We start from the raw sequence: 23,847 nt of genomic DNA on the forward strand, positions 1-23,847 counted from the left end.
TCGGCAAGAACGAGATAAAACAGGTTCAATCCTGATCTCTTCCCTTCTCGGGAGGAGAGAGTTTCTCGCGGACGGCTTTCCCCTCCAATTGCTTCAAACCTTCTGCACCGGGTTGCTTCCACAGCCTCTGAATCACGCTGTTGGCTTTAATGGGAGTGACTAAGAATGTGTCATCTGATGAGGTGGACCAAAAAAAACAAAAAACCCCAAAAAACCAAAAAAACCACTTTGAGGACAATGTTGGTTATTTCGCAAGGTTGCAAAAAAGGCTGCGGAGAAAACAGACTTTCATCCTCATACGTAGATAAAACGGCAAAACAAAATGTCCCCTGTGCTAAAACACGGATGGCTAACCTTGTCGTCGCCGCGCGACAAATATGCCTGCACCCATAGTGCGATGGGTGCGCAACCATCCGTCCCCTGCACATGTGTGGGCGACACCTCCCATGTGCCCTGCCTCCTGCGCATGCGCGGCAGATACCCGACAATCCGCTGGCTGGCGGGAGGCGTGTGCGCATCTCAGTCCACCTGATCTAGGGGGACGGCTCGCGGGCCAAATGTCTGGATTTTGATCACGTGACCAAGGGGGTGCTGGAAGAGCTGCGAATGTAGAAAATGGTCGTAAGTCACTTCTTTCAGTGCCGTTGACCAACTTTGAATGGTCACTAAATGAACTGGTGTAAGTCGAAGCCTACCTGCATTATTTTTTAACTTCATATACTGTTATGTATATGTAAATAACGTAGTTGGGTTGACAATATATAAATTACAAATATATATGTTTGTAGCTTTAAGGAAAAATACTGTAATGTATTATGCTGTGTTCTGGTTAATTATTCTACCGTGTTTCTCACATAATAAGGCCGGGCCTTATTTTTTTTTGAGCCCCGAAAAAACGGCTAGGCCGTCTTTTCGGGGGTAACTTAATTTCCCCCCTTTCATCCTCATCTAGAGCGCCCCGCGGGCAGCCTCGCCACCAGCCGCTCCTAACGGGCGATCATGGCGAAGCGCAGAGAGCTCCCTACTCCCACCAAACACCTTTGCTGCAGACCCAAGACCTTTGGCACCTGCCGCTGTTGCTTTCCCTTCTGCCCATTCCGCTGCCGTTTGGAGTGCCGTTGGAGCTGCTGCCGCCGCTTGGAGCTGCCTCTGCCGCTTGGAGCTGCCTCTGCCGTTGGAGCCACCGCCGCCGCTTGGAGTGCCGTTGGAGCTGCTGCCGCCGTTTGGAGCTGCTCTGCCGTTTGGAGCCGCCGCCGCCCGTTTGAGCTGCCTCTGCCGTTTGGAGCACTGCCGCTGTTTGGAGCACCACCGCCACTCCAAACACAGCAGCAGCTCCAAACACGGAAGCGGCAGCTCCAAACGTGACGGTGGCACTCCAAACGGCAGCTCCAAACGGCGGCGGCAGCTCCGCTTCGTGCTTGGAGCTGCCTCTGCCGTTTGGAGCCGCCGCCGCCGCTTGGAGTGCGCCGTCACGTTTGGAGCTGCCGCTTCCGTGTTTGGAGCTGCCGCCGTGTTTGGAGTGGCGGTGGTGCTCCAAACAGCGGCAGTGCTGCAAACGCGGAAGTGGCAGCTTCAAACGGCGGCGGCAGCTCCAAACGGCAAAGGCAGCTGCAAAGGGCAGAGGCAGCTCCAAATGGTGGCAGCAGCTCCAACGGCACTCCAAACGGCGGCGGCGGCTCCAAGCGGCAGAGGCAGCTCCAAACGGCGACAGCAGCTCCAACGGCACTCCAAATGGCAAGTCCCCCCACCCTTCCCCCTATTTTGCATGTTTTAAACTAGGCCTAAATTTGGGGGGAGGGGCTTAATTTGATTTTATGCCTAGAAAACATGCTGGGTGCTATTGGTGGAGAAAACGTGCTATTGGTGGAGGCCGTATTGTTGGAGAAACACAGTACAAGTTGCCATAAGAGGGAGCTATACATCCTGGTTTAATTCTCTTTCTCTTTTTCACTGATGATCTCTTTTGATATTGATACTGACTGACTACGGACCGATACTGACTAACCCTGATTATTTTGATATTCTGTTGATATCGAAGGTTTTTTTTTTTGTTGTATTATGGTTTGTTATTTGCCTGCTATAAAAGACATGGAATCGGTAAGAAGACTTTATAACTAGATGTAAGAAGACTTTATAACTGGATATTCCTGGACTGTTAAAAACGTGTATGACATGGTCTGTTTATTGGACACTGTGCTATTTCTTCAAGTAAACATTAATACAACTTGTTCAACTCTGTGTGGCTGTATATTTATTCATAACTGTTCTCATAAACCGTTTTCTGTGTGCATATCCTTTCTATACAAGGGTTACTCTGCACATATCCTAACATATACCGCCCGTCTCGCTATCCAGATGGCTTAGCAACGCAATCATAGATGGCTGAATAAACCACAATTGGAAAGGTCCATGCAGCACGCTGAGCATAAAACCGGGGGGGAGGGGGGAAACACTCACTTAACAACTGTCTTGCTTGGCAAGAGAAATTTGGGGCTCAACTGCGGTCATAAGCTGAGGACTACATGTACAATGTTAGGATTGCAGCCACACTTCCTCAGGTGAGTGGCCAGGTGTCCACCAGTTGGATACTGTTCTGACCCAGGCTTCCTAAACTGTAATCATGCACACACTTATTTTAAAAACAAAACCTATTTTATTGCAACGCTGGGAATTGTTTTCATTCCCAGCCGGAATTAATCTCAAACAGTTCCCCGAGATAAGCAACCACTTTTCAACTCTGTGAAGTGCTGCCAAAAACAGAAGTGTCAAATGAACTAGAAAAGAAACCAAACAAAGTACAAGAAAACCCAACCTAAGTACAAAGAGCTTCAAGAATGAATCTGAACTGAACGAACGACTTTGCTTCCTGCAAAGGTTTCGTCATCTTTGCCTGTCTTTTATCCCTTATGGGAGAGGCAATCTCCTCCCAGCCTTACTCCGGAGTCACCCCTTTTGTTTCAGCTGCTCTCGCCTTCTAGCAGCTCTGCGCACACGCGCACTGGGAACAGGCTCCCCTGGGTCCTCTGCCTCGCTGCTGCCAGACTCCGGAGGCTCCAAAGGCAGCACCCCACTCCCAGATGGTCCTGGCCCCATCTCTGTATCGGACGCAGGACCCTCGTCCGAGTCCTCTCCAAACTCCCGGACTGGTCCCTGTTCTCCCCCGCTGTCCGATTCCGCTGCCATCTGCACCAGCTGCCAGTGAACCACAATAAATACTTACTCGGAGCTCCTCCAGGTAGCACTGCACGGGGTCGTAGTCCACCACTGGGAAAGAAATGGTTTTTGCGCTACTGCTGCTCTTCAACATCCCCCGGTAAAAGGACGTGGTGGGCCGGTCCACGGCCTCCAGGTGCCTGGGAACCTGCTTGGGGTTCAGGTGGATGAGGACGTCATAGAGGTCCAAGGGAGGACGGAAGGCCATCTGCAGAAGAGAGGTTTTACGGTCAGCAGATAAGAATCACAGTGTTCTGACCTCGGCTTCCCCAATAGCACGAAGCCGACTCCTCGTCCCAATAAACCCTTTTTTATTTAGTATACAGGGAATTCCTCTCCAGCAAAGCCCCGGCCAACAGTCTTTCAAGAGATTTCACAATTACAGACCATTATCAGGCTTGGAGAGTTGCCAGGCCGATATCTTTCAGACGCCACACTGTAGCAGACATATACTCGGCAAAAATGCAGGAGCAGATCTTCACCCAAATGAACTCATTGTCTCCTGCAAACGCCATTCCCCTTTCGCTCCTCTTTTATTCCCTATGGGAGGAGCTATTCGCCGTCCACCTGTGGCTTTACTCCCAAGTTGACCCTTGTTCCTTAGCTGTTCTCTTCTCCTGACAGCTCTGCGCATGAGCACACTGGACAATAAAAACAGGGACAAATAGGCTGAAAAACATATTTTATCCCGGGGCAGTAACTCTACTGAATTCTACTGTATAGTGCAGTGTTGGTGCGGTGTTGGGGGTTTTCGGTTCAATGTCTGGAGTGTGAAGGATGTGTGTTTGTGTTTATTTTAATGGTCATGATGTGCACTGAAGATGGTGTTTGATTTCGTTGTACGAGGTGCAATGACAATAAAGTAAAGTAAACTAAACTAAATTACCCATATTTCCAGAGTTCACAGTCATAAGACTTTTAATCCTTTCCTTGTGCCAAATTTGCTCTGCCCGTTGATGGATTTCGGAGGAACATACCACAAGAGCACAACGCAACGAAAACAACGTCACGCACCAGCCTCCAGTAACAATAGGATTAAAGATTGCAAGGCATTATCAAAAAGACTTGATCTGAAAGGCTAAGGCCTTAAATAAACATACGTTTACCCCAGTGCTGAAAGCATTTTCTTGATGACAAACGCAACCTCTCTTGGGGATATGCCACCATTCTCAGGGTCATCCCCCCAAAAATTACCATCGTGGAATCTATATGGCTGGAAGGGACTCTGGAGGTCTTCTAGTCCAACCCCCTACCCAAGCCAAGAGGCCCTATACAATCCCACTCAAACGGCTTTCCAAACTCTTTTAACAGCATAACAGAGTTGGAAGGGACCTCGAAGGTTGTCTAGTCCAACCCTTTATTTGGGCAGGAGACCTTATATTATTTCAGACAAATGGCTATCCAAGCTCTTTTGAAAAACCTCCAGCCACAACTTTTTGGAAGCAAGCTGTTCCACTAGTGAATTATCCTCACTGTCAGAAAATTCCGGGTGCTTCTCTCCTTGAGTAACTTCCAACCATTGCTGCTTCTTCTGTGCTTTGGAGAATAAGTTGACCCCACCCTCTTCTTTCACAGAGTAAGAGTTGGAAGGGGCCTTGAAGGTCTTCTAGTCCAACCCCCTGCTCAGGCAGGAAACCATATACTATTTTAGACAAATCTCTTCTTAAAACCTCCAGTGGCGGAGCACCACAACTTCTGGAGGAAAACCATTCTGCTAATTGTTCTCACTGTTGGGAAATTCCTCCTTAGCTCTAGGTTGCTTCTCTCCTTGATTCATTTCCATCCATTGCTCCTCGTTCTGCCTCCTGGTGCTTTGGGGAATAGCTTGACCCCTCTCTTCTTTGTAGCAGCCCCTCAAAAATTGGAAGACTACTGTCATATATCCCCAGGTCCTTCCTTTCATTAAATTAAGACCTAACTAATTCCCGCGACCAATTCTCCGTATGACTTTTGAGGGCTTGAAGAATGTAAAGGGTGGTGGATCCCACTGATCTACTTCTCCTCCTACACTCTGCAGGCTCCACTCCCTTCGAGCACTGATGATCTTATCTGATGAAACATCTTCGAGAAAACAAGCCAGCTCGGAGAGCACCAAGGACCCCAGACTTCAACCCTGAGCGACAAAGACACTCTTCTGTCCAAACCACTTATATGTGAAGAGAGAGAGAAAAACCACATTTCCTTCAAGATCAAGCGAGGTCCCTAATAGCACTCTGTAAAGTCTTAGTAGGACCACACCTAGAGTACTGCATCCAGTTTTGGTCACCACACTATAAAAAAGAGGTTGAGACTCTAGAAAGAGGGCAGAGAAGAGTAACTAAGAGGATTAAAGGCCTAGAGACTAAAACATACAATGAACGGTTGCAGGAACAGGGCCTGGCTAGTCTAGGGAAGAGAAGGACCAGGGGAGACAGGAGAGCAGTCTTCCAATATTTGAGGGGCTGCCCCAGAGAGGAGGAGGGGGTCAAGCTATTTTCCAAAGCACCTAAAGGCCAGACAAGGAATAATGGATGGAAACTGATCAAGGAGAGATTCAACCTGGAAATAAGGAGAAATTTTCTGACATGAACAATCAACCGATGGAACAGAAGTTGCCTTCAGAAGTTGGGAGAACTTCATCACTGGAGGTTTTCAAGAAGAAATTGGGCTGCCATTTGTCAAAAATGGTATAGTGACTCCACCTTGGGCGGGGGGTTGGACTAGATGACCTACAAGGTCCCTTCCAAATTCGTTAATCTAAATCTAAAGGCACTGATGAGATTACCTAGTTGGGTCATGAAACATCTGCAAGAAAACAACCAAGCTCAGAGAGCACCAAGGACCTCATAATTCAACCCCCCAGCTACAAACACCCTCTTTTCTTTTACTATACATCCGGAAATTCAAGATTGGCCACCTCCATTTAAGATTAACCACAATTTCGAGCTTGAACGTTGCACTCGCCCAAGGCACAAGCGAGAATCAAAAGTTGGCCAGGGAAACTTTTATCAAGGTTCCCAGCCCGTAAAAGTTGTCATCAAACTGTAATTTGTAACAAGCCAGAAGGAGAAACTGATTACATCAATAATAGGAGAGATGAATGAAGTAGCCCTAATGATTTCATGCAGCTTTAATCAGTTTTTCTTTTAACATCTACACACACACACACACACACACACACACACACACACACACACACAGCCATATACATCTGATTTCTCCCAAAAAGAACAGCAGAGAATATGATGAACCCCTTGGGTATGAATAGAAATGGAGATAAACCTTTTGCCATGGGCAAACCTTAGATCTGACAAAAGATAATATCTGCAACTCAGGATTGAACGTGGAGTGGAATCCATGGTGCTCTCTGTGTTGTTGTTGTTTTTAATGTTTTTTTATTTTATTTTACAACAAATCCATCTTTCAGTTATATAGTGTGTCAACTGGGTACACATATCTTGTGCAAATATTTATGTTTAGCATACATTTCTTACTAGGATTACATCCGTGTTAAAAACTGCTCAACCTCACATATCTTACCATTCTGACGATATTCATTTAACTTCTTACTTTATTTTCCAACCATTTATAAAATCAATCCCATATCATACAATATTCCACTTCTTGTTCTTTAATTGCCAACGTTAATCTATTCATTTCTGCACATTCCAATATTTTCCTAATCACCTATCGGAATCTTTTCATTTTTCCAATTTTGAGCAAATACAATTCTAGCTGCTGTTAATACATGTATGATTAAATGTGGGTTTTTTTTCTTCTTTACTATCTCTGTATTTGATGGTTTCCTTGCAAGACATTTCATGACCCAACTAGGTAGCATCATCAGTGTAAGGGGAGGGTGGGCTTTGCTTTTAGATACAGTAGCTCGCTCTGCCATTTTGGTGGAGGAGAGTTCTCCTCCTTGATAATTCCTTGATCAGGGTGCCGTTTTGTGCCGGATTGTTTGGCCTGGTATCAATCCAAGAGAATATCTGTAGCTCAGATTTGAAATGAGGAGTCCTGGATGCTCTCTGAGCTTGGTTGTTTTCTTGCAGATGTTTCGTGACCCAACTAGGAAACCTCATCAGGGTTAGGAGGGAGTGGGATTTGTGGAGGAGGAGGAGGAGGAGGAGGAGGAGAATGATTGTAGGTCCTTGGTACTCTCTAAGTTTGCTTGTTTACTCGCAGACATTTCATTACCCAGCCAAGGAACATCATCAGTTCTAGAAGGAAGTAGGGAATGCCTACTCTAAACGTTCCAGCACTGATGATGTTCCCTAGTTTGGTAACAAAACGTCTGCAAGAAAACTATCAAACTCAGTTTCTCTCCCTCCTCTCCACCCCACTCCCTTGTAGCACTGACGATGCTACTTAGTTGGGTCATGAAATGTCTGCAAGAAAACCACCAAGATTAGAGAGCACCAAGGACTCCACAGTCCTCCTCCTCCTCTTCCTCTCCACAAACCCAACTCACTTCTAGCATTGATGACATTCCCTAGTTGGGCAACGAACAGTCTACCCCAAAAAAAAAAAAAAACCCACCACACCCAACCAAGCACAGAGAGCACCAAGGACTCACGAACCCGAGATCAGTACAAACTCCGTGGCAGATTCCCTCTGCTGATGCGGCTGGCAATTTCCCCCACTCCGCCCCCCACAAGCTTTTAAGGATTAATTTTGCTTAATCAAGTGTCAGGCAGGAAAGGGGGCGTAGAAACCCAATCCCTCCCAATTGCCATTAAGCAATTCTCATGAGAAAGGCAGAAAAAAAAAAATCAAATAGGAGACCAGCTCATAAATAACCACAAATCCCATCTGCACACAAAGTCCAGGGCTGAGTCACACTCTGGGGGCGTTCAGGGCGTTTCCTACATCTCACCCTCTGCCCCCCTTCCACCAGAAGCCACCCGCTGCTCAATTTTCTCGGGCTCCCGATTCAGCCGCAAAGAGTTCGGAAAAAGAGCCGTGCAAAAGATTTCCTGGCGTAGAAGAGAGAGCAGAGAGAGAGAGAGAGAGAGAGAGAGACACGGAGGAAGCAGCTGTCGGGCTTTACTCCGTCTTTAAAAAAAAGTTAAGCCTGGCTCTTAAAAAAAGAAAAGAAAATCACAGAAATCACACACTGTTATTTATTATTTTACATTTTACATTTTATAGTATTTTACATTTTATAGTATTTTACATTTTTTTACATTTTATAGTATTTTACATTTTACATTATTTTATATTTTACATTTTATACTATTTTATAATTTATACTATTTTACATTTTATATTACTTTATATTTTATAGTTTATATTATTTGATATTATTTTACATTTTATATTTGATGTTATTTTATATTATTTTACATTTTACATTATTTTATATTTTTATTATTTTATTTTACATTTTATACTATTTTATAATTCATACTATTTTTCATTTTATATTACTTTATATTTTATAGTTTATATTATTTGATATTATTTTACATTTTATATTTTAGGTTATTTTTATATTATTTTACATTTATATTTTATTTTATTTTATATTTTTATTATTTTACATTACATTTATATCTTTTATTTATTTTATATTATTTTACATTTTATTTATATTTTTATATTTTATATTATTTTACATTTTATATTATCTTATTTTATTATTTTATATTTTTATATTATTTTTATATATACATTTTATATTATTTTATATTTTACACTTTATATTTTATATCATTTTATAGTTTACATTTTATATTATTTTATATTATTTTACATTTTATATTGTTTTACATTTTATATTATTTTATGTTTTTTTTCATTTTTCATTTCACTTTTTTATATTGATTCCTGACTATGTGAAAAGAGTTTCGCCCACCCAGCAAATTCAATACAGGTGGTCCTCGACTTATGACGGTTCGCTTAGTGACTGAAGTTACAACGGCACTGAAAAAAATGGGACTGAGGGCTGTTTTTCAGTCCTGACCGCTGCAGCATCCCCGTGGTCATGCGACCAAAATTCAGAGGCTCGGGCAACTGACTTGTATTTATGACCGTCATCGTGTCCCTGGGGGTCTCGTGATCCCCTTTCACGATCTTCTGGCGAGCAAAGTCAATGGGGAACCCGGGTTCGCTTAACAACCATGTGACTTACTCTTCTGACCCAAACCTGGTTCCCAGAGAGCAAACACGAGACAAAGGTACCAGCACAACCTTTTAATGTTTCATTTACGAATCCCGTTTCTTCACAGATAAAAGGCTGCTTCCAACTAATTAGCTCCGATAAGGAAGAGCCTTGCCATGTTTTTGCAAGGGTGCCCAAAAGAACAGATAAAGTTCCTAAACAATAAATCAAAGAGGCTCCAAGCACCGACCATGAGAGTCCGAACATCCACAAGGCTTGAGTGCAAACACTTATTTGCTTCCTGCAAAGAACTCCAGTTTCTCAGCTGGCTTTGATCTCTTAAGGGAGGGGCCATTACCTTGCAGCCTTACTCCCGAGTCGCCCGTGCTGCTGCAGCTGCTCTTTCCTTCAAGTAGCCCTGCGCGCATGTGCACTGGGCACAGGCTCCTCGGGGGCCTCTTCATCACTGCTGCCAGCCTCCACCATCTCCGAAGGCAGCACTCCACTCCCTGATGGTCCTGGCCCCATCCCTGCATCCCATGCAGGCCCCTCACCTGAGTCCTCGCTCTCCGAGACCTCAGCCGTCCTCACCTGCTGCCGGCGAATCACAACACTAACTGGAGAACTGCAGGGATTCACTTAACAAGCATGGCAAGAAAGATTGGAGCGAGATTCCTTTTATAAATGTCTCACTGAACGACAGAAAAGTTGGGCTCGATTGTGGTCATAAGTCAAGGACTGCCTGCGATTGAGTCTATCTCTTTCTGCCAAACGTTCTGCCTCACTCTCCCTTCATCAACTTCACTTCCCACCTTCATCAGGCGTCATTTGCATCCTACTTGCGACCACAAGAATTTAGATTGCCGGGGGAGACAGTTGTTAAATGAGTTTCGCCCCGTTTTACGACTTTCCTTGCCACGTTGGTCAAGCGAATCCCTCCAGCTGTCCAGTTACAGCTTCAATTAGGGAACTTGAAGAGGTTTCGCTTTTCGTCCAAGAAGCTTCTTCGGTTCAGAGTAAATGGTGGAGGATGGAAGGATTTATATTCCTTGCAGTCCTCTGGTTGTTAGCGCTCTCTCTGAGAGTCATTTGAGGCCTTTTGGTTCAAGGGTCGCCAACCTTTTGGACCTCAGGGACCATCAAACTCATAATTTTAAATCCCGCAGACCAGAGACCCTGGGAAAAATCCCCAAAAAAGTCCGCAGGAAAATTCCCCATCCCGTTTTCCTACCGACCGATCGATCATTCTTTCTTTGAGATCGCAGGATACCATCTCCAGTCCCGTTCTCATGGGGAGAGAGAGAGAGACTTTTGGCTTCATGCAAGGAAATCAGCAGAAGTCTTTCTTTCTCTCCCCCAAACTCCGCCAGAAATGAGTCTTTGTGAGACTCGGTTGGCGACCACTGGTTTGGAGGTTTACCTGTACAGGTAGGCCTTGATTTACAACAGTTCCTTTAGGGAGCATTAGAACGGCAATGAAAATAGTGACTTATGACTATTTTCCATACCTATGGCCGTTGCAGCATCCCCCAGGGTGACGATTTACCATGGTACCCTGAAGATAAGACAATGTCTTATTTTATTTTATTTATTTTTTGCCACCAAAAAAGGCACCAGGTCTTATTTTCGGAGGATGTCATCCACTGACTAACCTCACTTGTGTGCGTCGCCCCCGGCCTCCTTTTCGCTGTCAGAGGCCTTCAAGAACTTCTTCTTCTGTGGCTGGCAAGGCTTTCAGCTGGTAACAGAGCTCTGGATCGATCCTGAGCTTTTATTTAAATACAGTTTTTTATTTTTTATACACAATAAAGCCATTCCACGTCAACCATGTGTCAATTAGGTACATATTTTGTTGCTTAGTTTATGATTAATACTCTCCTTCTCAATATAACAATAATCACATTTTCATATAAGTAAAATCCAATGTATCCATATTGTTTTAACAATCTTCTCTTATTGCTTTATGTATTCATCTAATCCATTTTAATTCATTTTATTTTCTAACCCAGGAGTCTTCAAACCTGACAGCTTTAAGACTTGTGGGCTTCAACTCCCAGAATTCCTCCTCCAGTCATGTTAGCTCAAGAATTCTGGGAGTTGAAATCCACAAGTCTGTGATGACCCAAAGAGGTGTGGCACAAAAGCAACAAAGTCACAAAAGTAGGTAAAGTCCCTTTAATTCCTCCAACTTGGCCCCCAATGTCCAGTTATCATCGGCTGGAGAAAAAACTCTCCCAAGAACAGTTTTTAAAGGGAAGAAATTCCGTCCGCACCCAAACTACATATAGATTATAAATAAAAACCAACACAAACCACATTGCAGCAATTAATGAGACAGGGCAGAATAAAGGATTGCAGAACTCAAAAGATAACGAAACACCCACAGTTGGGAGGATGCCAGAACCCAGATAAGACTTGACAAACAAAGATAATTCACATTTTGCTTCCAGCAAGGTGCTGTGCACAAATACCCTTTTTAAATCCTGTTTTCCCAGCTGCAGCTAATGAAGGGAATCAGGGCCCTTTCCTCCCCCGTAACCCATGTAACTCACATTGCTCCCTTAACCGTCCCTCCCTGCGTGCCCTAGGATGAAGAAGGGGGTGGACTTGGGTCTTCCTCTGAATGCCCAGCCAGACTGTGCCCTTCCCCAGTTTCTTCCACAGCCACCAGAGCCACACTCCCACTCCCTGTCAGCTGTTCGACCCCCCCCTCGGAATCAGAGTCCAACAGGGGCATGACAAAGTCTTAAACTTGCCAAGTTTGAAGACCCTTGTTCTAACCATTGATAAAATAAATCCCATAGCATGTAGTATTCAGATTCTTCTTTTTCCTTTAATTTCCAATGTTGATCTATTCATTTCTTCACATTCAAATATTTTTCTCAATTACTTTTCCCTCTCTCGGTATCTTATCACTTTTCCAATTCTGAGCAAATACAATTCTACGGATCAATCCGGAGCTTTGTTCCCAGCTCCAGAAGCCTTCAGGAAACCCATCACGGTGCTAAAATGTCCCTTGGGCAGATTCTCGGTCATCCAAGTTTTCTTTGTCCCCAAGAGGCTTTTTTGGTTTGTGTTTTCTTTCAAAAGGCAACTGGACTTTCTCGGTTTGTACTTGAAGACTTTTCGCCCTTCTCATCCAAGAAGCCTCCTCGGTTCTGATTGAAGGATTTGTGGAGGATGGAAGGATTTCTACAGGCAGTCCTCAACGTCCAACCACAATTGAGCCCAAAGTTAATGTTCTTAAGTGAGAAGTGGGTTAAGTGGGCCTTGCCCCGTTTTACGTCTTTCCTTGCCCCATTTGTTAAGTGAATTTGTTAAGTTCTTAAATTAGGAACACGGTTGTTAAGTGAATCTGGTTTTTCCCCATTGACTTTGCTTGTCGTGACCCCGGCACATTGCAACCGTCATAAATAGGAGTCCATTGACAAACGTCTGAATCTACCGTTTCCCTGAAAATACGACCTACCCTGAAAGTAAGGCCTAGCTTGAGCCCAATATAAGCCCTACCCCCCAAAATAAGCCCTAATTAAGATCCCTCCCATTCCAGAGTGCACGGGTAAAAATTAAGCTAGGGTGAGTATGGGGGGAGTGGAGCTGCCCTACTACTCCCCTTTGGACAGTTGTAGCCAGGCCTTGCACACCCCGACACCTGCCTTGCCGGCCTATTTTCTCTGCAGCCAGCAAGGCTGGCAAGCAGGTGTCGGGGTGTGCGAGGCCTGGCTACAACTGTCCAAAGGTAAGTAGTAGGGCAGCACCACCGCCCTCATCTCCACCCTAGCTTAATTTTTACCCGTGCACTCTGGAGTGGGAGGGATCTTAATTAGGGCTTATTTTTTTGGGGGGGTAGGGCTTATCTTGGGCACATGTAAAAAAAAATCAAGCTAGGACTTACTTTCAGGGTAGGTTGTATTTTCGGGAAAACAGGGTAGTAACATGATTGTTAAGTGAACCCTGCTTCCTCATTAACTTTGCTTGTCAGATTTCGAAAGGGGATCACGCAATCCCGGGATACGGCAACCGTCATAAAATACGAGTCAGTTGCCAAGTGTCTTGACTTGTTGTTTTTTTTTCACGTGACCAAAGGCTGTAAGTGGGGAAAACGGTCGTAAGTCACTTTTTTTTTCCAGTGCTATGGTAAATTTGGGCAGTCACTAAATGAACTGTTGTAAGTCAAGGACTACCTGAGCTGCTATTAAGCTCGAGAATCGTTAGGTCTACAGCTGAAATAGACTTGGGATACGATAAGAAAGCAAAACAGCAGCTTCTGAGATATAATTAAGCCAGGGAAAAGAGCCACCTTAGCCGAGATGGCAAGCCAAGATTATGATTAATATCACTGTCTTGTTTTGCATGGCAACGAAGTACAGCCTGGGTTTCTAGAAGGGAAGCTACAAAGAGCATCAATCGGGGCTTACTATTTAATATGTCAGCGGAAATAAATAAAACATTGTCATCGCTGTAATCTGATTTTAATTAACTTTAAATTAAATCAAATCAAACCTGGTTTGCTGTGTGTTTGCTCTTTGCTTGCTCTTTGCGTTCCATCCCTTGTTTGGGGAACATTTACACACACACACACCTAACAACAACAGATGCCACTCAGACCAAAGACAGCCCACATAATGAAGAAATGCAGGTACGATTTTCTTCCAAGCGAAAAGGATCCTTATAAAGAAAAATCATCACCCCTAATTTCGCTGGGGTGTGGTGAGTTGGCCTGTGATGAGTTGGCCATGGTGAATTGGCTGTGGAGAATTGGTCTTGGTGAATTGGCTGTGGGGAGTTGGCCATGGGGAGTTGGCCATGGTGAGTTAACTATGGTGAATTGGCTGTGATGAGTTAGCCATGGGGAGTTGACTGTGGGGAGTTGACCATGGTGAATTGGCTGTGGTGAGTTGACCCTGGGGAGTTGGCTGTGGTGAGTTGACTGTGGTGAATTGGCTGTGGAGAGTTGGCCATGGTGAGTTAACTATGGTGAATTGGCTGTGGGGAGTTGGCCATGGGGAGTTGACTGTGGTGAGTTGACTATGGTGAATTGGCTGTGATGAGTTAGCCATGGGGAGTTGACTGTGGGGAGTTGACCATGGTGAATTGGCTGTGGTGAGTTGACCCTGGGGAGTTGGCTGTGGTGAGTTGACTGTGGTGAATTGGCTGTGGAGAGTTGGCCATGGTGAGTTAACTATGGTGAATTGGCTGTGGGGAGTTGGCCATGGGGAGTTGACTGTGGTGAGTTGACTATGGTGAATTGGCTGTGATGAGTTAGCCATGGGGAGTTGACTGTGGGAGTTGACCATGGTGAATTGGCTGTGGTGAGTTGACCCTGGGGAGTTGGCTGTGGTGAGTTGACTGTGGTGAATTGGCTGTGGAGAGTTGGCCATGGTGAGTTAACTATGGTGAATTGGCTGTGGGGAGTTGGCCATGGGGAGTTGACTGTGGGGAGTTGACCATGGTGAATTGGCTGTGGTGAGTTGACCCTGGGGAGTTGGCTGTGGTGAGTTGACTGTGGTGAATTGGCTGTGGAGAGTTGGCCATGGTGAGTTAACTATGGTGAATTGGCTGTGGTGAGTTGGCCATGGGGAGTTGGCCACGGGGAGTTGGCCATGGGGAGTTGGCCATGGGGAGTTAGTTGACTATAGTTAGTTAACCATGGTTAATTGGCTGTGGTGAGTTGACCTTGGGGAGTTGGCCATGGGGAGTTAACTATGGTGAATTGGCTGTGGTGAGTTGGCCATGGGGAGTTGGCCATGGTGAATTGGCTGTGGTGAGTTGACCTTGGGGAGTTGGCCATGGTGAGTTAACTATGGTGAATTGGCTGTGATGAGTTGGCCATGGGGAACTGACCATGGTGAATTGGCTGTGGTGAGTTGACCTTGGGGAGTTGGCCATGGTGAGTTAACTATGGTGAATTGGCTGTGATGAGTTGGCCATGGGGAGCTGACCATGGTGAATTGGCTGTGGTGAGTTGACCTTGGGGAGTTGGCCATGGGGAGGTGACCATGGTGAATTGGCTGTGGTGAGTTGGCCATGGGCAGTTGACTGTGATGAGTTGGCCATGGGGAGCTGCCCCATTCTGATTTCCCCAGCTTAAGTGATAAGAAGGGATTTCAAACGAGGAACTCGACCATCCTAGTGTGGTCTACCTCTGGGGAAAAGGACCTCTGGCCTTCGCTTGAAGGACTCACCTTCACGTCCTGGGTTCCCAGAGGGTCCATCAACTGCTTGTCCAACACCTGAAGGGCCTCTTGGGCCAGTACAAGGAGGCGCTGAAGGATCTGGAGAAGGGAAGAGGAAGAGCTTTTAAGCTGAGATGAACCGGGCAGGATGAGTAGAACTGAAAAAAAGTGACTTATGGCCGATTTTCACATTTACTGACCATTCAATGGCACTGAAAAAAGTGACAGGACCATTTTTCATAGTTATGACTTTTCTGGCATCCCTGGCGATGGAAATTTCAGTCCCAATTACCGTTGTAACCTGAGGACTATCTGTATTTATCTCAGCTCTGAGCGCTGGATTGAAAGATTAGTGGTGACAGAAGAGAATATTTGTAACTCAAGAATTGGAACTGTGGGATCCCTGAGGCTCTCCGAGCTTGGAGGTTTTCTTGCAGACGTTTCATGACCCAACTAGGTAACAGCATCAGTGCAAGACGGGAGTGGGGCTTGCGGTTTTTAGTTGATGACCAACTCAATAAATAACAGCCTAATTAAGGAACTACCAAAGCGTTCTCCACCAACACGGCAAGTCACTACTACATAAACCTAGAGCAAACCCCATTCCCTTCTAGCCCTGATGATGTTACATAGTTTGGTAGTGAAACGTCCACAAGGAAAGAGAGCATCAGAATCCATGGTCCTCCTCCCCCCCTTCTTCTCTTCCACTCCACAGTCTTCACTCCCTTCTAGCACTGATCATGTTACCTAGTTGGGTCATGAGATGTCTGCAAGAAAACCACTAAGCTCAAAAAGTACTAAGGTTGTCCTCTTCCTCCCCAACTCCTTCTAGCACTGATGATGTTACCTAGTTGGGTCATGAGATGTCTGCAAGAAAATCACCAAGCTCAAAAAGCACCAAGGGCCCCACAGTCCTCCTCCTCTCCACAAACTCCTCTCTCCTCTAGCACTGATGATATGACTTAGCTGGGTCATGAAATGTCTGCAAGAAAACCACCAAGCTCAGAGAGCACCAAGGACCCCGCAAAGCTGAGTGGGCAATGAGACTTCACTTCAGTTCTCTGGCAACCAAGTGAGACCAAGAGATGATTTGCCCAACAGACTTTGTGTCAACTCGTAAAGCATTCCTATGCCTGCTTCCGAGTTGCCATAAGCAGGAAGAGGGAAAAACAGAAGTACATTCCACGCTTATCTTACAAAGATTGTAACCTAGGCTGTAATCTTCTGCCCACAAAAATCCTTCATTGGAGAATGTGATTTATGACACATCCAGGAAGGAGGGGGGAACAGGGTCACAGGTGGCCATAAATTATGTGTGATAGAGTGGGCTACATATGGGACATGTTGCTCTTAATAAATCTTTTGGATCCTTTTGAAGCTTGGCTTGAGGCTCATGATTTAATTAGGGCAATCGCTGGAACCCAGACACTTTGGCCAAATGAAAGACAGGCCTTGAAACTGGACCTTTCATTCATCACTGCCAACAGAAATGTCCAAACAGCTGACCTGATTCTGCAATGAGAAGTAGAGAAGGGAAGATACTGCCCAGGTAAGGTGGCCACAGTGTGACATACCTGAGGTGATGGCTTCTCTCTGGTCCACACCGATTGTTTCTGGTCTTTTGGGGTCGCAATGAACATGGCCGGGAGACGAGGCCGAGCTTCCATAAAGTGGTTTCTGACTGCAACATAATCTGCCTCTGGATGAAAAAAAAAAAAAAAACCCAAAATGTCACCATATCAGGAGGTAGTTGCCCATTTCTGAATTGCTTTTGTATTTAAACATTGAGGTGCAATCATACGTTTAGCAAAATTCAAAGGGAAAGAGAGGCAGTTTGGTCTGGTGGTTAAGGTATCAAGCTAGAAATCGGGAGATGGTGAGTTCCAATCCTGCCTTAGGCGCGAAAGATGGCTGGGTGACTTTGGGCCAATCACCAGGAGATGGTGAGTTCTAGCATGAAAGCCAGCTGGATGACTTTGGGCCAATCACAAGGAGATGGTGAATTCTAGTCCCGCCGTAGGCACAGAAGTCTGCTGAGTGAATTTGGGCCAATAACCAGGAGACGGTGAATTATAGTCCCACCTTAGGCACGAAAGCCAGCTGGGTGACGTTGGGCCAATTACCAGGAGACGGTGAGTTCTAGTCCCGCCTTATGCAAGAAAGATGGCTGGGTAACTTTGGGCCAATCACCAGGTGACAGTGAGTTCTAGTCCCACCTTAGGCACGAAAGCCAGCTGGGTGACTTTGGGCCAAACACCAGGAGACGGTGAATTATAGACCCACCTTAGGCATGAAAGCCGGACGGTGACTTTGGGTCAAACACCAGGTGACAGTGAGTTTTAGTCCTGCCTTAAGCACGAAAAATGGCTGGGTGACATTGGGCCAATTACCAGGAGACGGTGAGTTCTAGTCCCTCCTTATGTACGAAAGATGGCTAGGTGACTCTGGGCCAATCACTAGGTGACCGTGAGTTCTAGTCCCGCCTTAGGCAGGAAAGCCAGCTGGGTGACTTTGGGGTAATCACCATAATTTTTCACTGTACCGACATGGCTGCCTTGTCACTGTTTCCCTGTTATGATATACTACTACACTAATTAAAAGAGAGAGCGAGTGAGAAGGAAAACATGTTGGGAGGGGAAAATCCCAGTCCAAAGGATAGAAAGAAAACAGGTTTTTTCCTGCCTTAAATTTTGCATTTCAAGGCAGCAAAGACTTAAAGGGCTGATTTAATCATAGGCCCTGCATTCAGTTAAGAACTAAGCTGACCCAGCCTAGATCTGGCTTTGATGTTTATCCCTCACGTAGACACACAACGCAGATTTTCATACATACAGTCTAAGAGGGCAGCTTTTATTAACTTGACTCCCAAAACCGATTATCACGTTTGGCTGAGTATCACTGAAGTCTTAATAAGGCCTCTTGATTGAGCCTCTTGGTTCTCTTGAGCCCCGAGAAATAATGCCAAGGAGGCAGAATCGTCATGCGATGTTTGGTAAGGGGACAAAAGTGGGGTGTATTTGTTACAGGTATTTATTTATAACAATAAAGGAGAATATTTGTAGCTCAGGGTTGAACGGTGGGGGGTCCTTGGTGCTCTCTGAGCTGGGTGGTTTTGTTGCAGACGTTTCATTGCCCAACTAGGTAACTTCATCAGTGCTAGAAGGGAGGGAGGAGGAAGAGAACTGTGGGGTCCTTGATGCTTTCCAAGTTTGGTGGTTTCCTTGCAAACATTTCATGAAAAAGCTAGGTAATATCATCAATGCTACAAGGAAGTGGGGTTTGTGGAGGAGGAGGAGAGGGAGGGGAAGAGAAGGGGAAAGGGAAGGGAAGGGAAAGGAAGAGGAGGGAGGAGGAGAGGAAGAGGAAGAGGAAGAGGAGGAGGAGGAGGAGGAGGAGGAGGAGGAGGAGGAGGAGGAGGAGAAGAAGGAGAAGAAGAAGAAGAAGGAGGAGGAGGAGAAGGAGGAGGAGGAGGAGGAGAAGAAGAAGAGGAGGAGGAGAAGGAGAAGGAGGAGGAGAAGAAGAAGAAGAAGAAGAAGAAGAAGAAGAAGAAGAAGGAGAAGGAGAAGGAGAAGGAGAAGGAGAAGGAGAAGGAGAAGGAGAAGGAGAAGGAGAAGGAGAAGGAGAAGAAGAAGGGCTATTATGAGGAGGACTGTGGGGTCCTTGGTGCTTTCCAAGCTTGGGGGATTTCTTGCAAACATTTCATGAACCAGCTAGGTAATATCATCATCAGTGATAGAAGGGAGGGGCTTGTGAAGAAGATGAAGAAGGAGAAGGGGAAGAAGAAGAGAAGGAGGAGGAGAGACGAGGAAGGTGGAAGGAGGGAGGAGGGAGGGAGGAGATGGAGGAGGAGGACTATGGGGCCCTTCGTGTTTTTTTCCTGCAGACATTTCATTACCCCACCAGGTAACTTTATCAGTGCACTAATCCAGCTATCTAGTTTTAATAAGAAAAGGTCTGCAGGAAAACCACCAAGCTCAGTGAGCAACAAGGACTCCATTTATTAAGCACAACTTTGCAACTCAACAGACGGGTGGCTGGAAGAGCAGGAAGAAGAGGAAGGTGGGGAGGAGGAGGAGGAGGAGGAAGAGGAGGAGGAAGGACTACAACTGTGTGGTCCTTGGTGCTGAGTTTTGTGGTTTGTTTTCAGATGTTTCATGACCCAACTAGGTAACATTATCAGTGCTAAAAAGGAGTGGGGTTTGGGAGGAGGAGGAGGAGGACTGTGGGGTCCTTGGTTGGTTGTTTCCTTGCAGACATTTCATGAACCAGCTTGGTGCTCTCTAAGTTTGGTCGTTTTCTTCATGACCCAACTAGGTAACATCATCAGCGCTAGAAGGGAGTGGCCTTTCCCCATGCAAACCCTAACATCAGTAGCACCAAAGATGCTACCTAACTGGGTCATGAAACGTCTGCAAGAAAACAACCAAGCTCGGAGAGCACCAAGGAGCCCCCCGTCCTCTTCCTCCTCCTCCTCCTCTTCCTCCCCCCTTTCCTTCTAGCACTGATGATGTTACTTCTGAAAGGAAAACCACCGAGCTCAGAGATTATCAAAGACCTCTCCGTTCAACCCCCGAGTTACAAAGATTCTCCTTTATTATATTTCTCCTTTATTGTATTTCGCACCCCCTGAGCCAGTCTCCAAGGGCAGCCCCGTGTGGACCTCTTCAAACTGGACTAACTTTGACAATCCTCCGGGTCAGACACTCTCCAGCTGGGACCCGCCTCCGCTTGGGTTGGGGGTATCCTTAGCTCAGGGGTCTCCAACCGTGGCCGCTCTTAAGACTCGTGGATTTCAGCTCCCAGAATTCCTCAGCTACTTAGCTTTTTGCCCATTCAGCTTTCTTTCTTGCAGCGTAAATCCTGCTTTTCACGGGTGGATCCTGAAAAGAAAGCTTCCTTGAGCTCAGAAACGCAGGGCTGTGCTTTCCAAAATCTAATCTGGTTCGTTTTCAAGAGAATTTGCCTGCCAGGATTTTATTTCCTTTGTTCTGCAAAGCAAGTGGCCAAACAGGATTTTGAGTTGGAAACGTGCCCCTCTGCCCTTTAAAAGGAAGGGTGTGCGGGAGGACACTCTCTCTCTCAGTCAAAAGTACACAACTTCAAAAGTTGTGCCAGAAATGGCGAAACGGACTGCTTTTTAATTCAAGAAAAGAACAGGCCCGGTTTTGTTTTAGCTTGGAAACAGCTTCTGCCCTTCTCCAAAAATCTCTATATATCAAAGCTAAATACCACTCACTCATCATCACAAACTCTCCAGAACTGTAAAGCCTACAAACTTTAAAATTTGGCACTATGTTCCTCTTGACTTCTAGGTGCTCACTTAAAAAAGGATTTTTTGAAATGACCATCAAAGCATTAATATTTTGTATATTATTATTATTATTATTAACATGCTCTGATGCTAAGGAGTTCTACTCCCGCTCCCCACCTGAAAAGAAAACTGTTCCAAATGCAAAACACAAGCAGAGGAGAAGAGGTTCAGTTTCAGTTTCACAGCACCAAGCAGCTTTAGGACAGAACAGTTGAGTTAAGCCACGCCCAGGCTCCTTGCTGTCTCCTTCTTCTTGCTCATACAGCAAATACTGTTTCAGTTTCCAAACAGTCCTCAACTCTCTCACACACTGATAGGACGCTAGCCAGAGGAATACCGAAGGATGCTGGTAGCCAGAGGCAGATTCCCCCCCCCCACTTATTTTCCTCCCCCAAAACTAAGCCCAACCACATAGTTTCATAGTGAAGCACGGGTATCCAGCTATTAGAACAATAAATGCACTTTTTGAGTCTTGGTTTGATCGATTCGGCTAGAGTCCTTGGCTTACTACTGCAGTTGAGCCCAAAATTGGTTGCAGGACACTGATTGCAGGACGCTGCCACAGTCATAAATACGAGCCAGTTGCCAATGGTCTGAATTTTGACCACCTGAGCACAGGGATGCTGCAATGGTCATAAGTATGAAAAACAGTCGTAAGTCACATTTTTCAGTGCTGTTGTAAGTTTGAACGCTCCCTAAACGAATGGTTATAAGTCAAAGACTACCTGGAGTTTGTTGTTATAGGCAAGGATGTAAAAGGAAAAAAAGTGGAGGTCGTAATTTTATTCTGCATTTTACTGCACTGAAATTTATCTATTTTTTTAATCTATTTTTCTTTCCACCTTTATCTTGTATTTCTCTTCCTTTCTTATCCTTTCCAATTCCCCTACTCTTTTTACTTTACTTTTGTACATATTACATTATTATAATTTCAATGGAATTTATTTTAAAAACTAAATACTGTTCTTGCAGACGTTTCCTTACCCAACTAGGTAACATCCTCAGTGCCAGAAAGGAGTGGGTTTGAGGAGAGGAGGAGGAGGAGGAGGAGGAGGAGGAGGAGGAGGAGGAGGAGGAGGAGGAGGAGGAGGGATCCTTAGTGCTCTCTGTGCTTGGTTGCTTTCTTGCAGGCGTTTCACGACCCAACTATGTAACATCCTCAGTGCTACAATGGAATGTGATTTTTCTCCTTATTTATGTGCAAATAGTTTGCCCTTGTAAATAACTAGAAAACAACAGGAGAAGGAGAAGCACAAGGAAATTTATATGCCACTTTACCTATTTCAGACATGTTCTCCTAGCCATAGCCTAGAACCGTGATGGCAAACCTATGGCACACGTGCCACAGGTGGCACGCAGAGCCTTTTTTGCTTACACAGGAGACCGCAGGCAAACTTACCTCACTGCACACGTGTGCGCTTCAAAGCTGATTTTCGGCAGGTTTGAGACCTTTTTCGGCCTCTCAAAGGCTTGAGGAAGGCTACTGCAGCTTTACAGGCCGAAAACCAGCCCCGTTTTGTCACTTCCTGTTTTTCAGAAAATACCAGTAGTGACGAAACGGGCCTAATTTTCAGCCTGCAAAGCCTGCAGAAGCCTTCCTCAAGCCTCTTGGATACCAAAAAAGTCCTCAAACTGGCGGAAAATCAGCCGTGAGGCGCAGTACAGGTAAGGGAGCGGCGGGGGATGGGTAGGTGGGTGGGGATTGTGCACTCATGCGTAGCGGGCCTGGGGGCCCATTGCCTTCTGGGTACTGGCACGGGAGTGCGTGCGTGCAAACGCGCGCACAATTTTTGGCACAGGAGCCCAAAAAGGTTACCCCCCACTGGCCTAGGAAATGCTTGTGTTTAATTTTGACATGCCTCTTAGGACATTAACGCACGGTGAAGAAAAACCCGTATCTACTACCTAGTGCACTATACTGAACTAGGTGCTAATTTCAACTCTAAGATTAATTATCTCCAGGCTGGATTTATTCCGAAGTATGGAGATTCCACTCCAGAAACGAAGAAGGAGGCCACAAAATGGCACCTTTTAAAAAAGACAATTCTTTACAATTATTTTAGCTCTCTCTCTGTCTGCTCCCGGCATGGTTTTAATCTTAAGGCTTTTATGCTGGCAGTCCTTTTCGTTTAGTGACCGTTCCAAGTTACAACAGCACTGCAAAAACCGACTGATGACCGTTTTTCACATTTACGACTGTTGCACTATCCCCCATGGTGACATCATCAAAATTCAGACGCTCGGCCACTGACTCATATTTATGACGGCTGCAGCATCCCGGGGGTGGTGGTCATGTGATTTCCCCTTGGCAACCTCCAAGGGCGAAGCCAGATTCACTTAACGACCGGGTGGCTCACTTCACTGCGGTGATTCACTTAACAACGGTAGCAAGGAAGGTCGTAAAATGGGGCAAAACTCACTGAACCAATGTCTCACCTGACAACATCAATCTTGGGTTCCTTTGTCGTCATAAGCCAAGGACTACAGGTATTGGTTTTCATTGAGCATGATGAGACCATGGGAATGTTGCAATTGGTCATAAGTGCGAGGACCGGACATGCCTCACTTTTTTTTTAAAAAAAAATATTGTTTTATTGTTTTATGTCATATATTTCCTTTTTATGATGAGCAGTGTACTCTCTAGATGTCCAAGGTATTATCAACATCATCGCCATTATGATCATATGTATGTATGTATGTATGTATGTAGGTCTAGGTGTGTTCGGGTCTTTTCCCGTGTAAGATTAAGAGTATCTTGGCGACGTTTCAGCGAGGTCCCACTCGCCATCCTCAGGCTGGTGCTTTCGACATACATACATACATATAACACCATATATATAACATATAAGAAAATATATATATATATATATATATATATATATATATATATATATATATATATATATATATATATATATATATATATATATGTGTTCGCTTGGTTCGGGTATTTTCCCACGTCATTGTAGTTCTTTTAAAGTTGTAGCAACGTTTCAGCAGAATCTCATCTGCCATCATACATGTAAGTACCCAAAACTTAAGAAAACAAAATATATATATAT

The 23,847-nt window shown here is 45.2% G+C and overlaps 1 protein-coding gene across 2 annotated transcripts in view; it reads right to left on the reverse strand.

Moving 5' to 3' along the window:
• The window catches only part of NOL6 (nucleolar protein 6), an 83,304-nt gene that overhangs the window by 8,331 nt on the left and 51,126 nt on the right, over positions 1-23,847 (reverse strand). Inside the window, exons 22-25 of one of the 2 annotated variants that reach the window (XM_087958731.1) lie at positions 17,049-17,173; positions 15,484-15,573; positions 3,221-3,421; positions 459-600 (exon numbers count right to left, since the gene is read on the reverse strand). In XM_087958731.1, coding sequence (XP_087814857.1) covers positions 520-600; positions 3,221-3,421; positions 15,484-15,573; positions 17,049-17,173 — 497 coding nt within the window. In that variant the 3' untranslated portion in view covers positions 459-519. Of the gene's footprint in view, positions 1-458; positions 601-3,220; positions 3,422-15,483; positions 15,574-17,048; positions 17,174-23,847 lie in introns of those variants that run through there. The other variant, XM_087958730.1, reaches the window with a different exon arrangement.

Source organism: Notechis scutatus, chromosome 2 (assembly GCF_049901735.1).
Source record: "Notechis scutatus isolate UNSWTSFEM ecotype Mainland chromosome 2, rNotScu1.2, whole genome shotgun sequence".
Lineage (NCBI taxonomy): Eukaryota > Metazoa > Chordata > Lepidosauria > Squamata > Elapidae > Notechis > Notechis scutatus.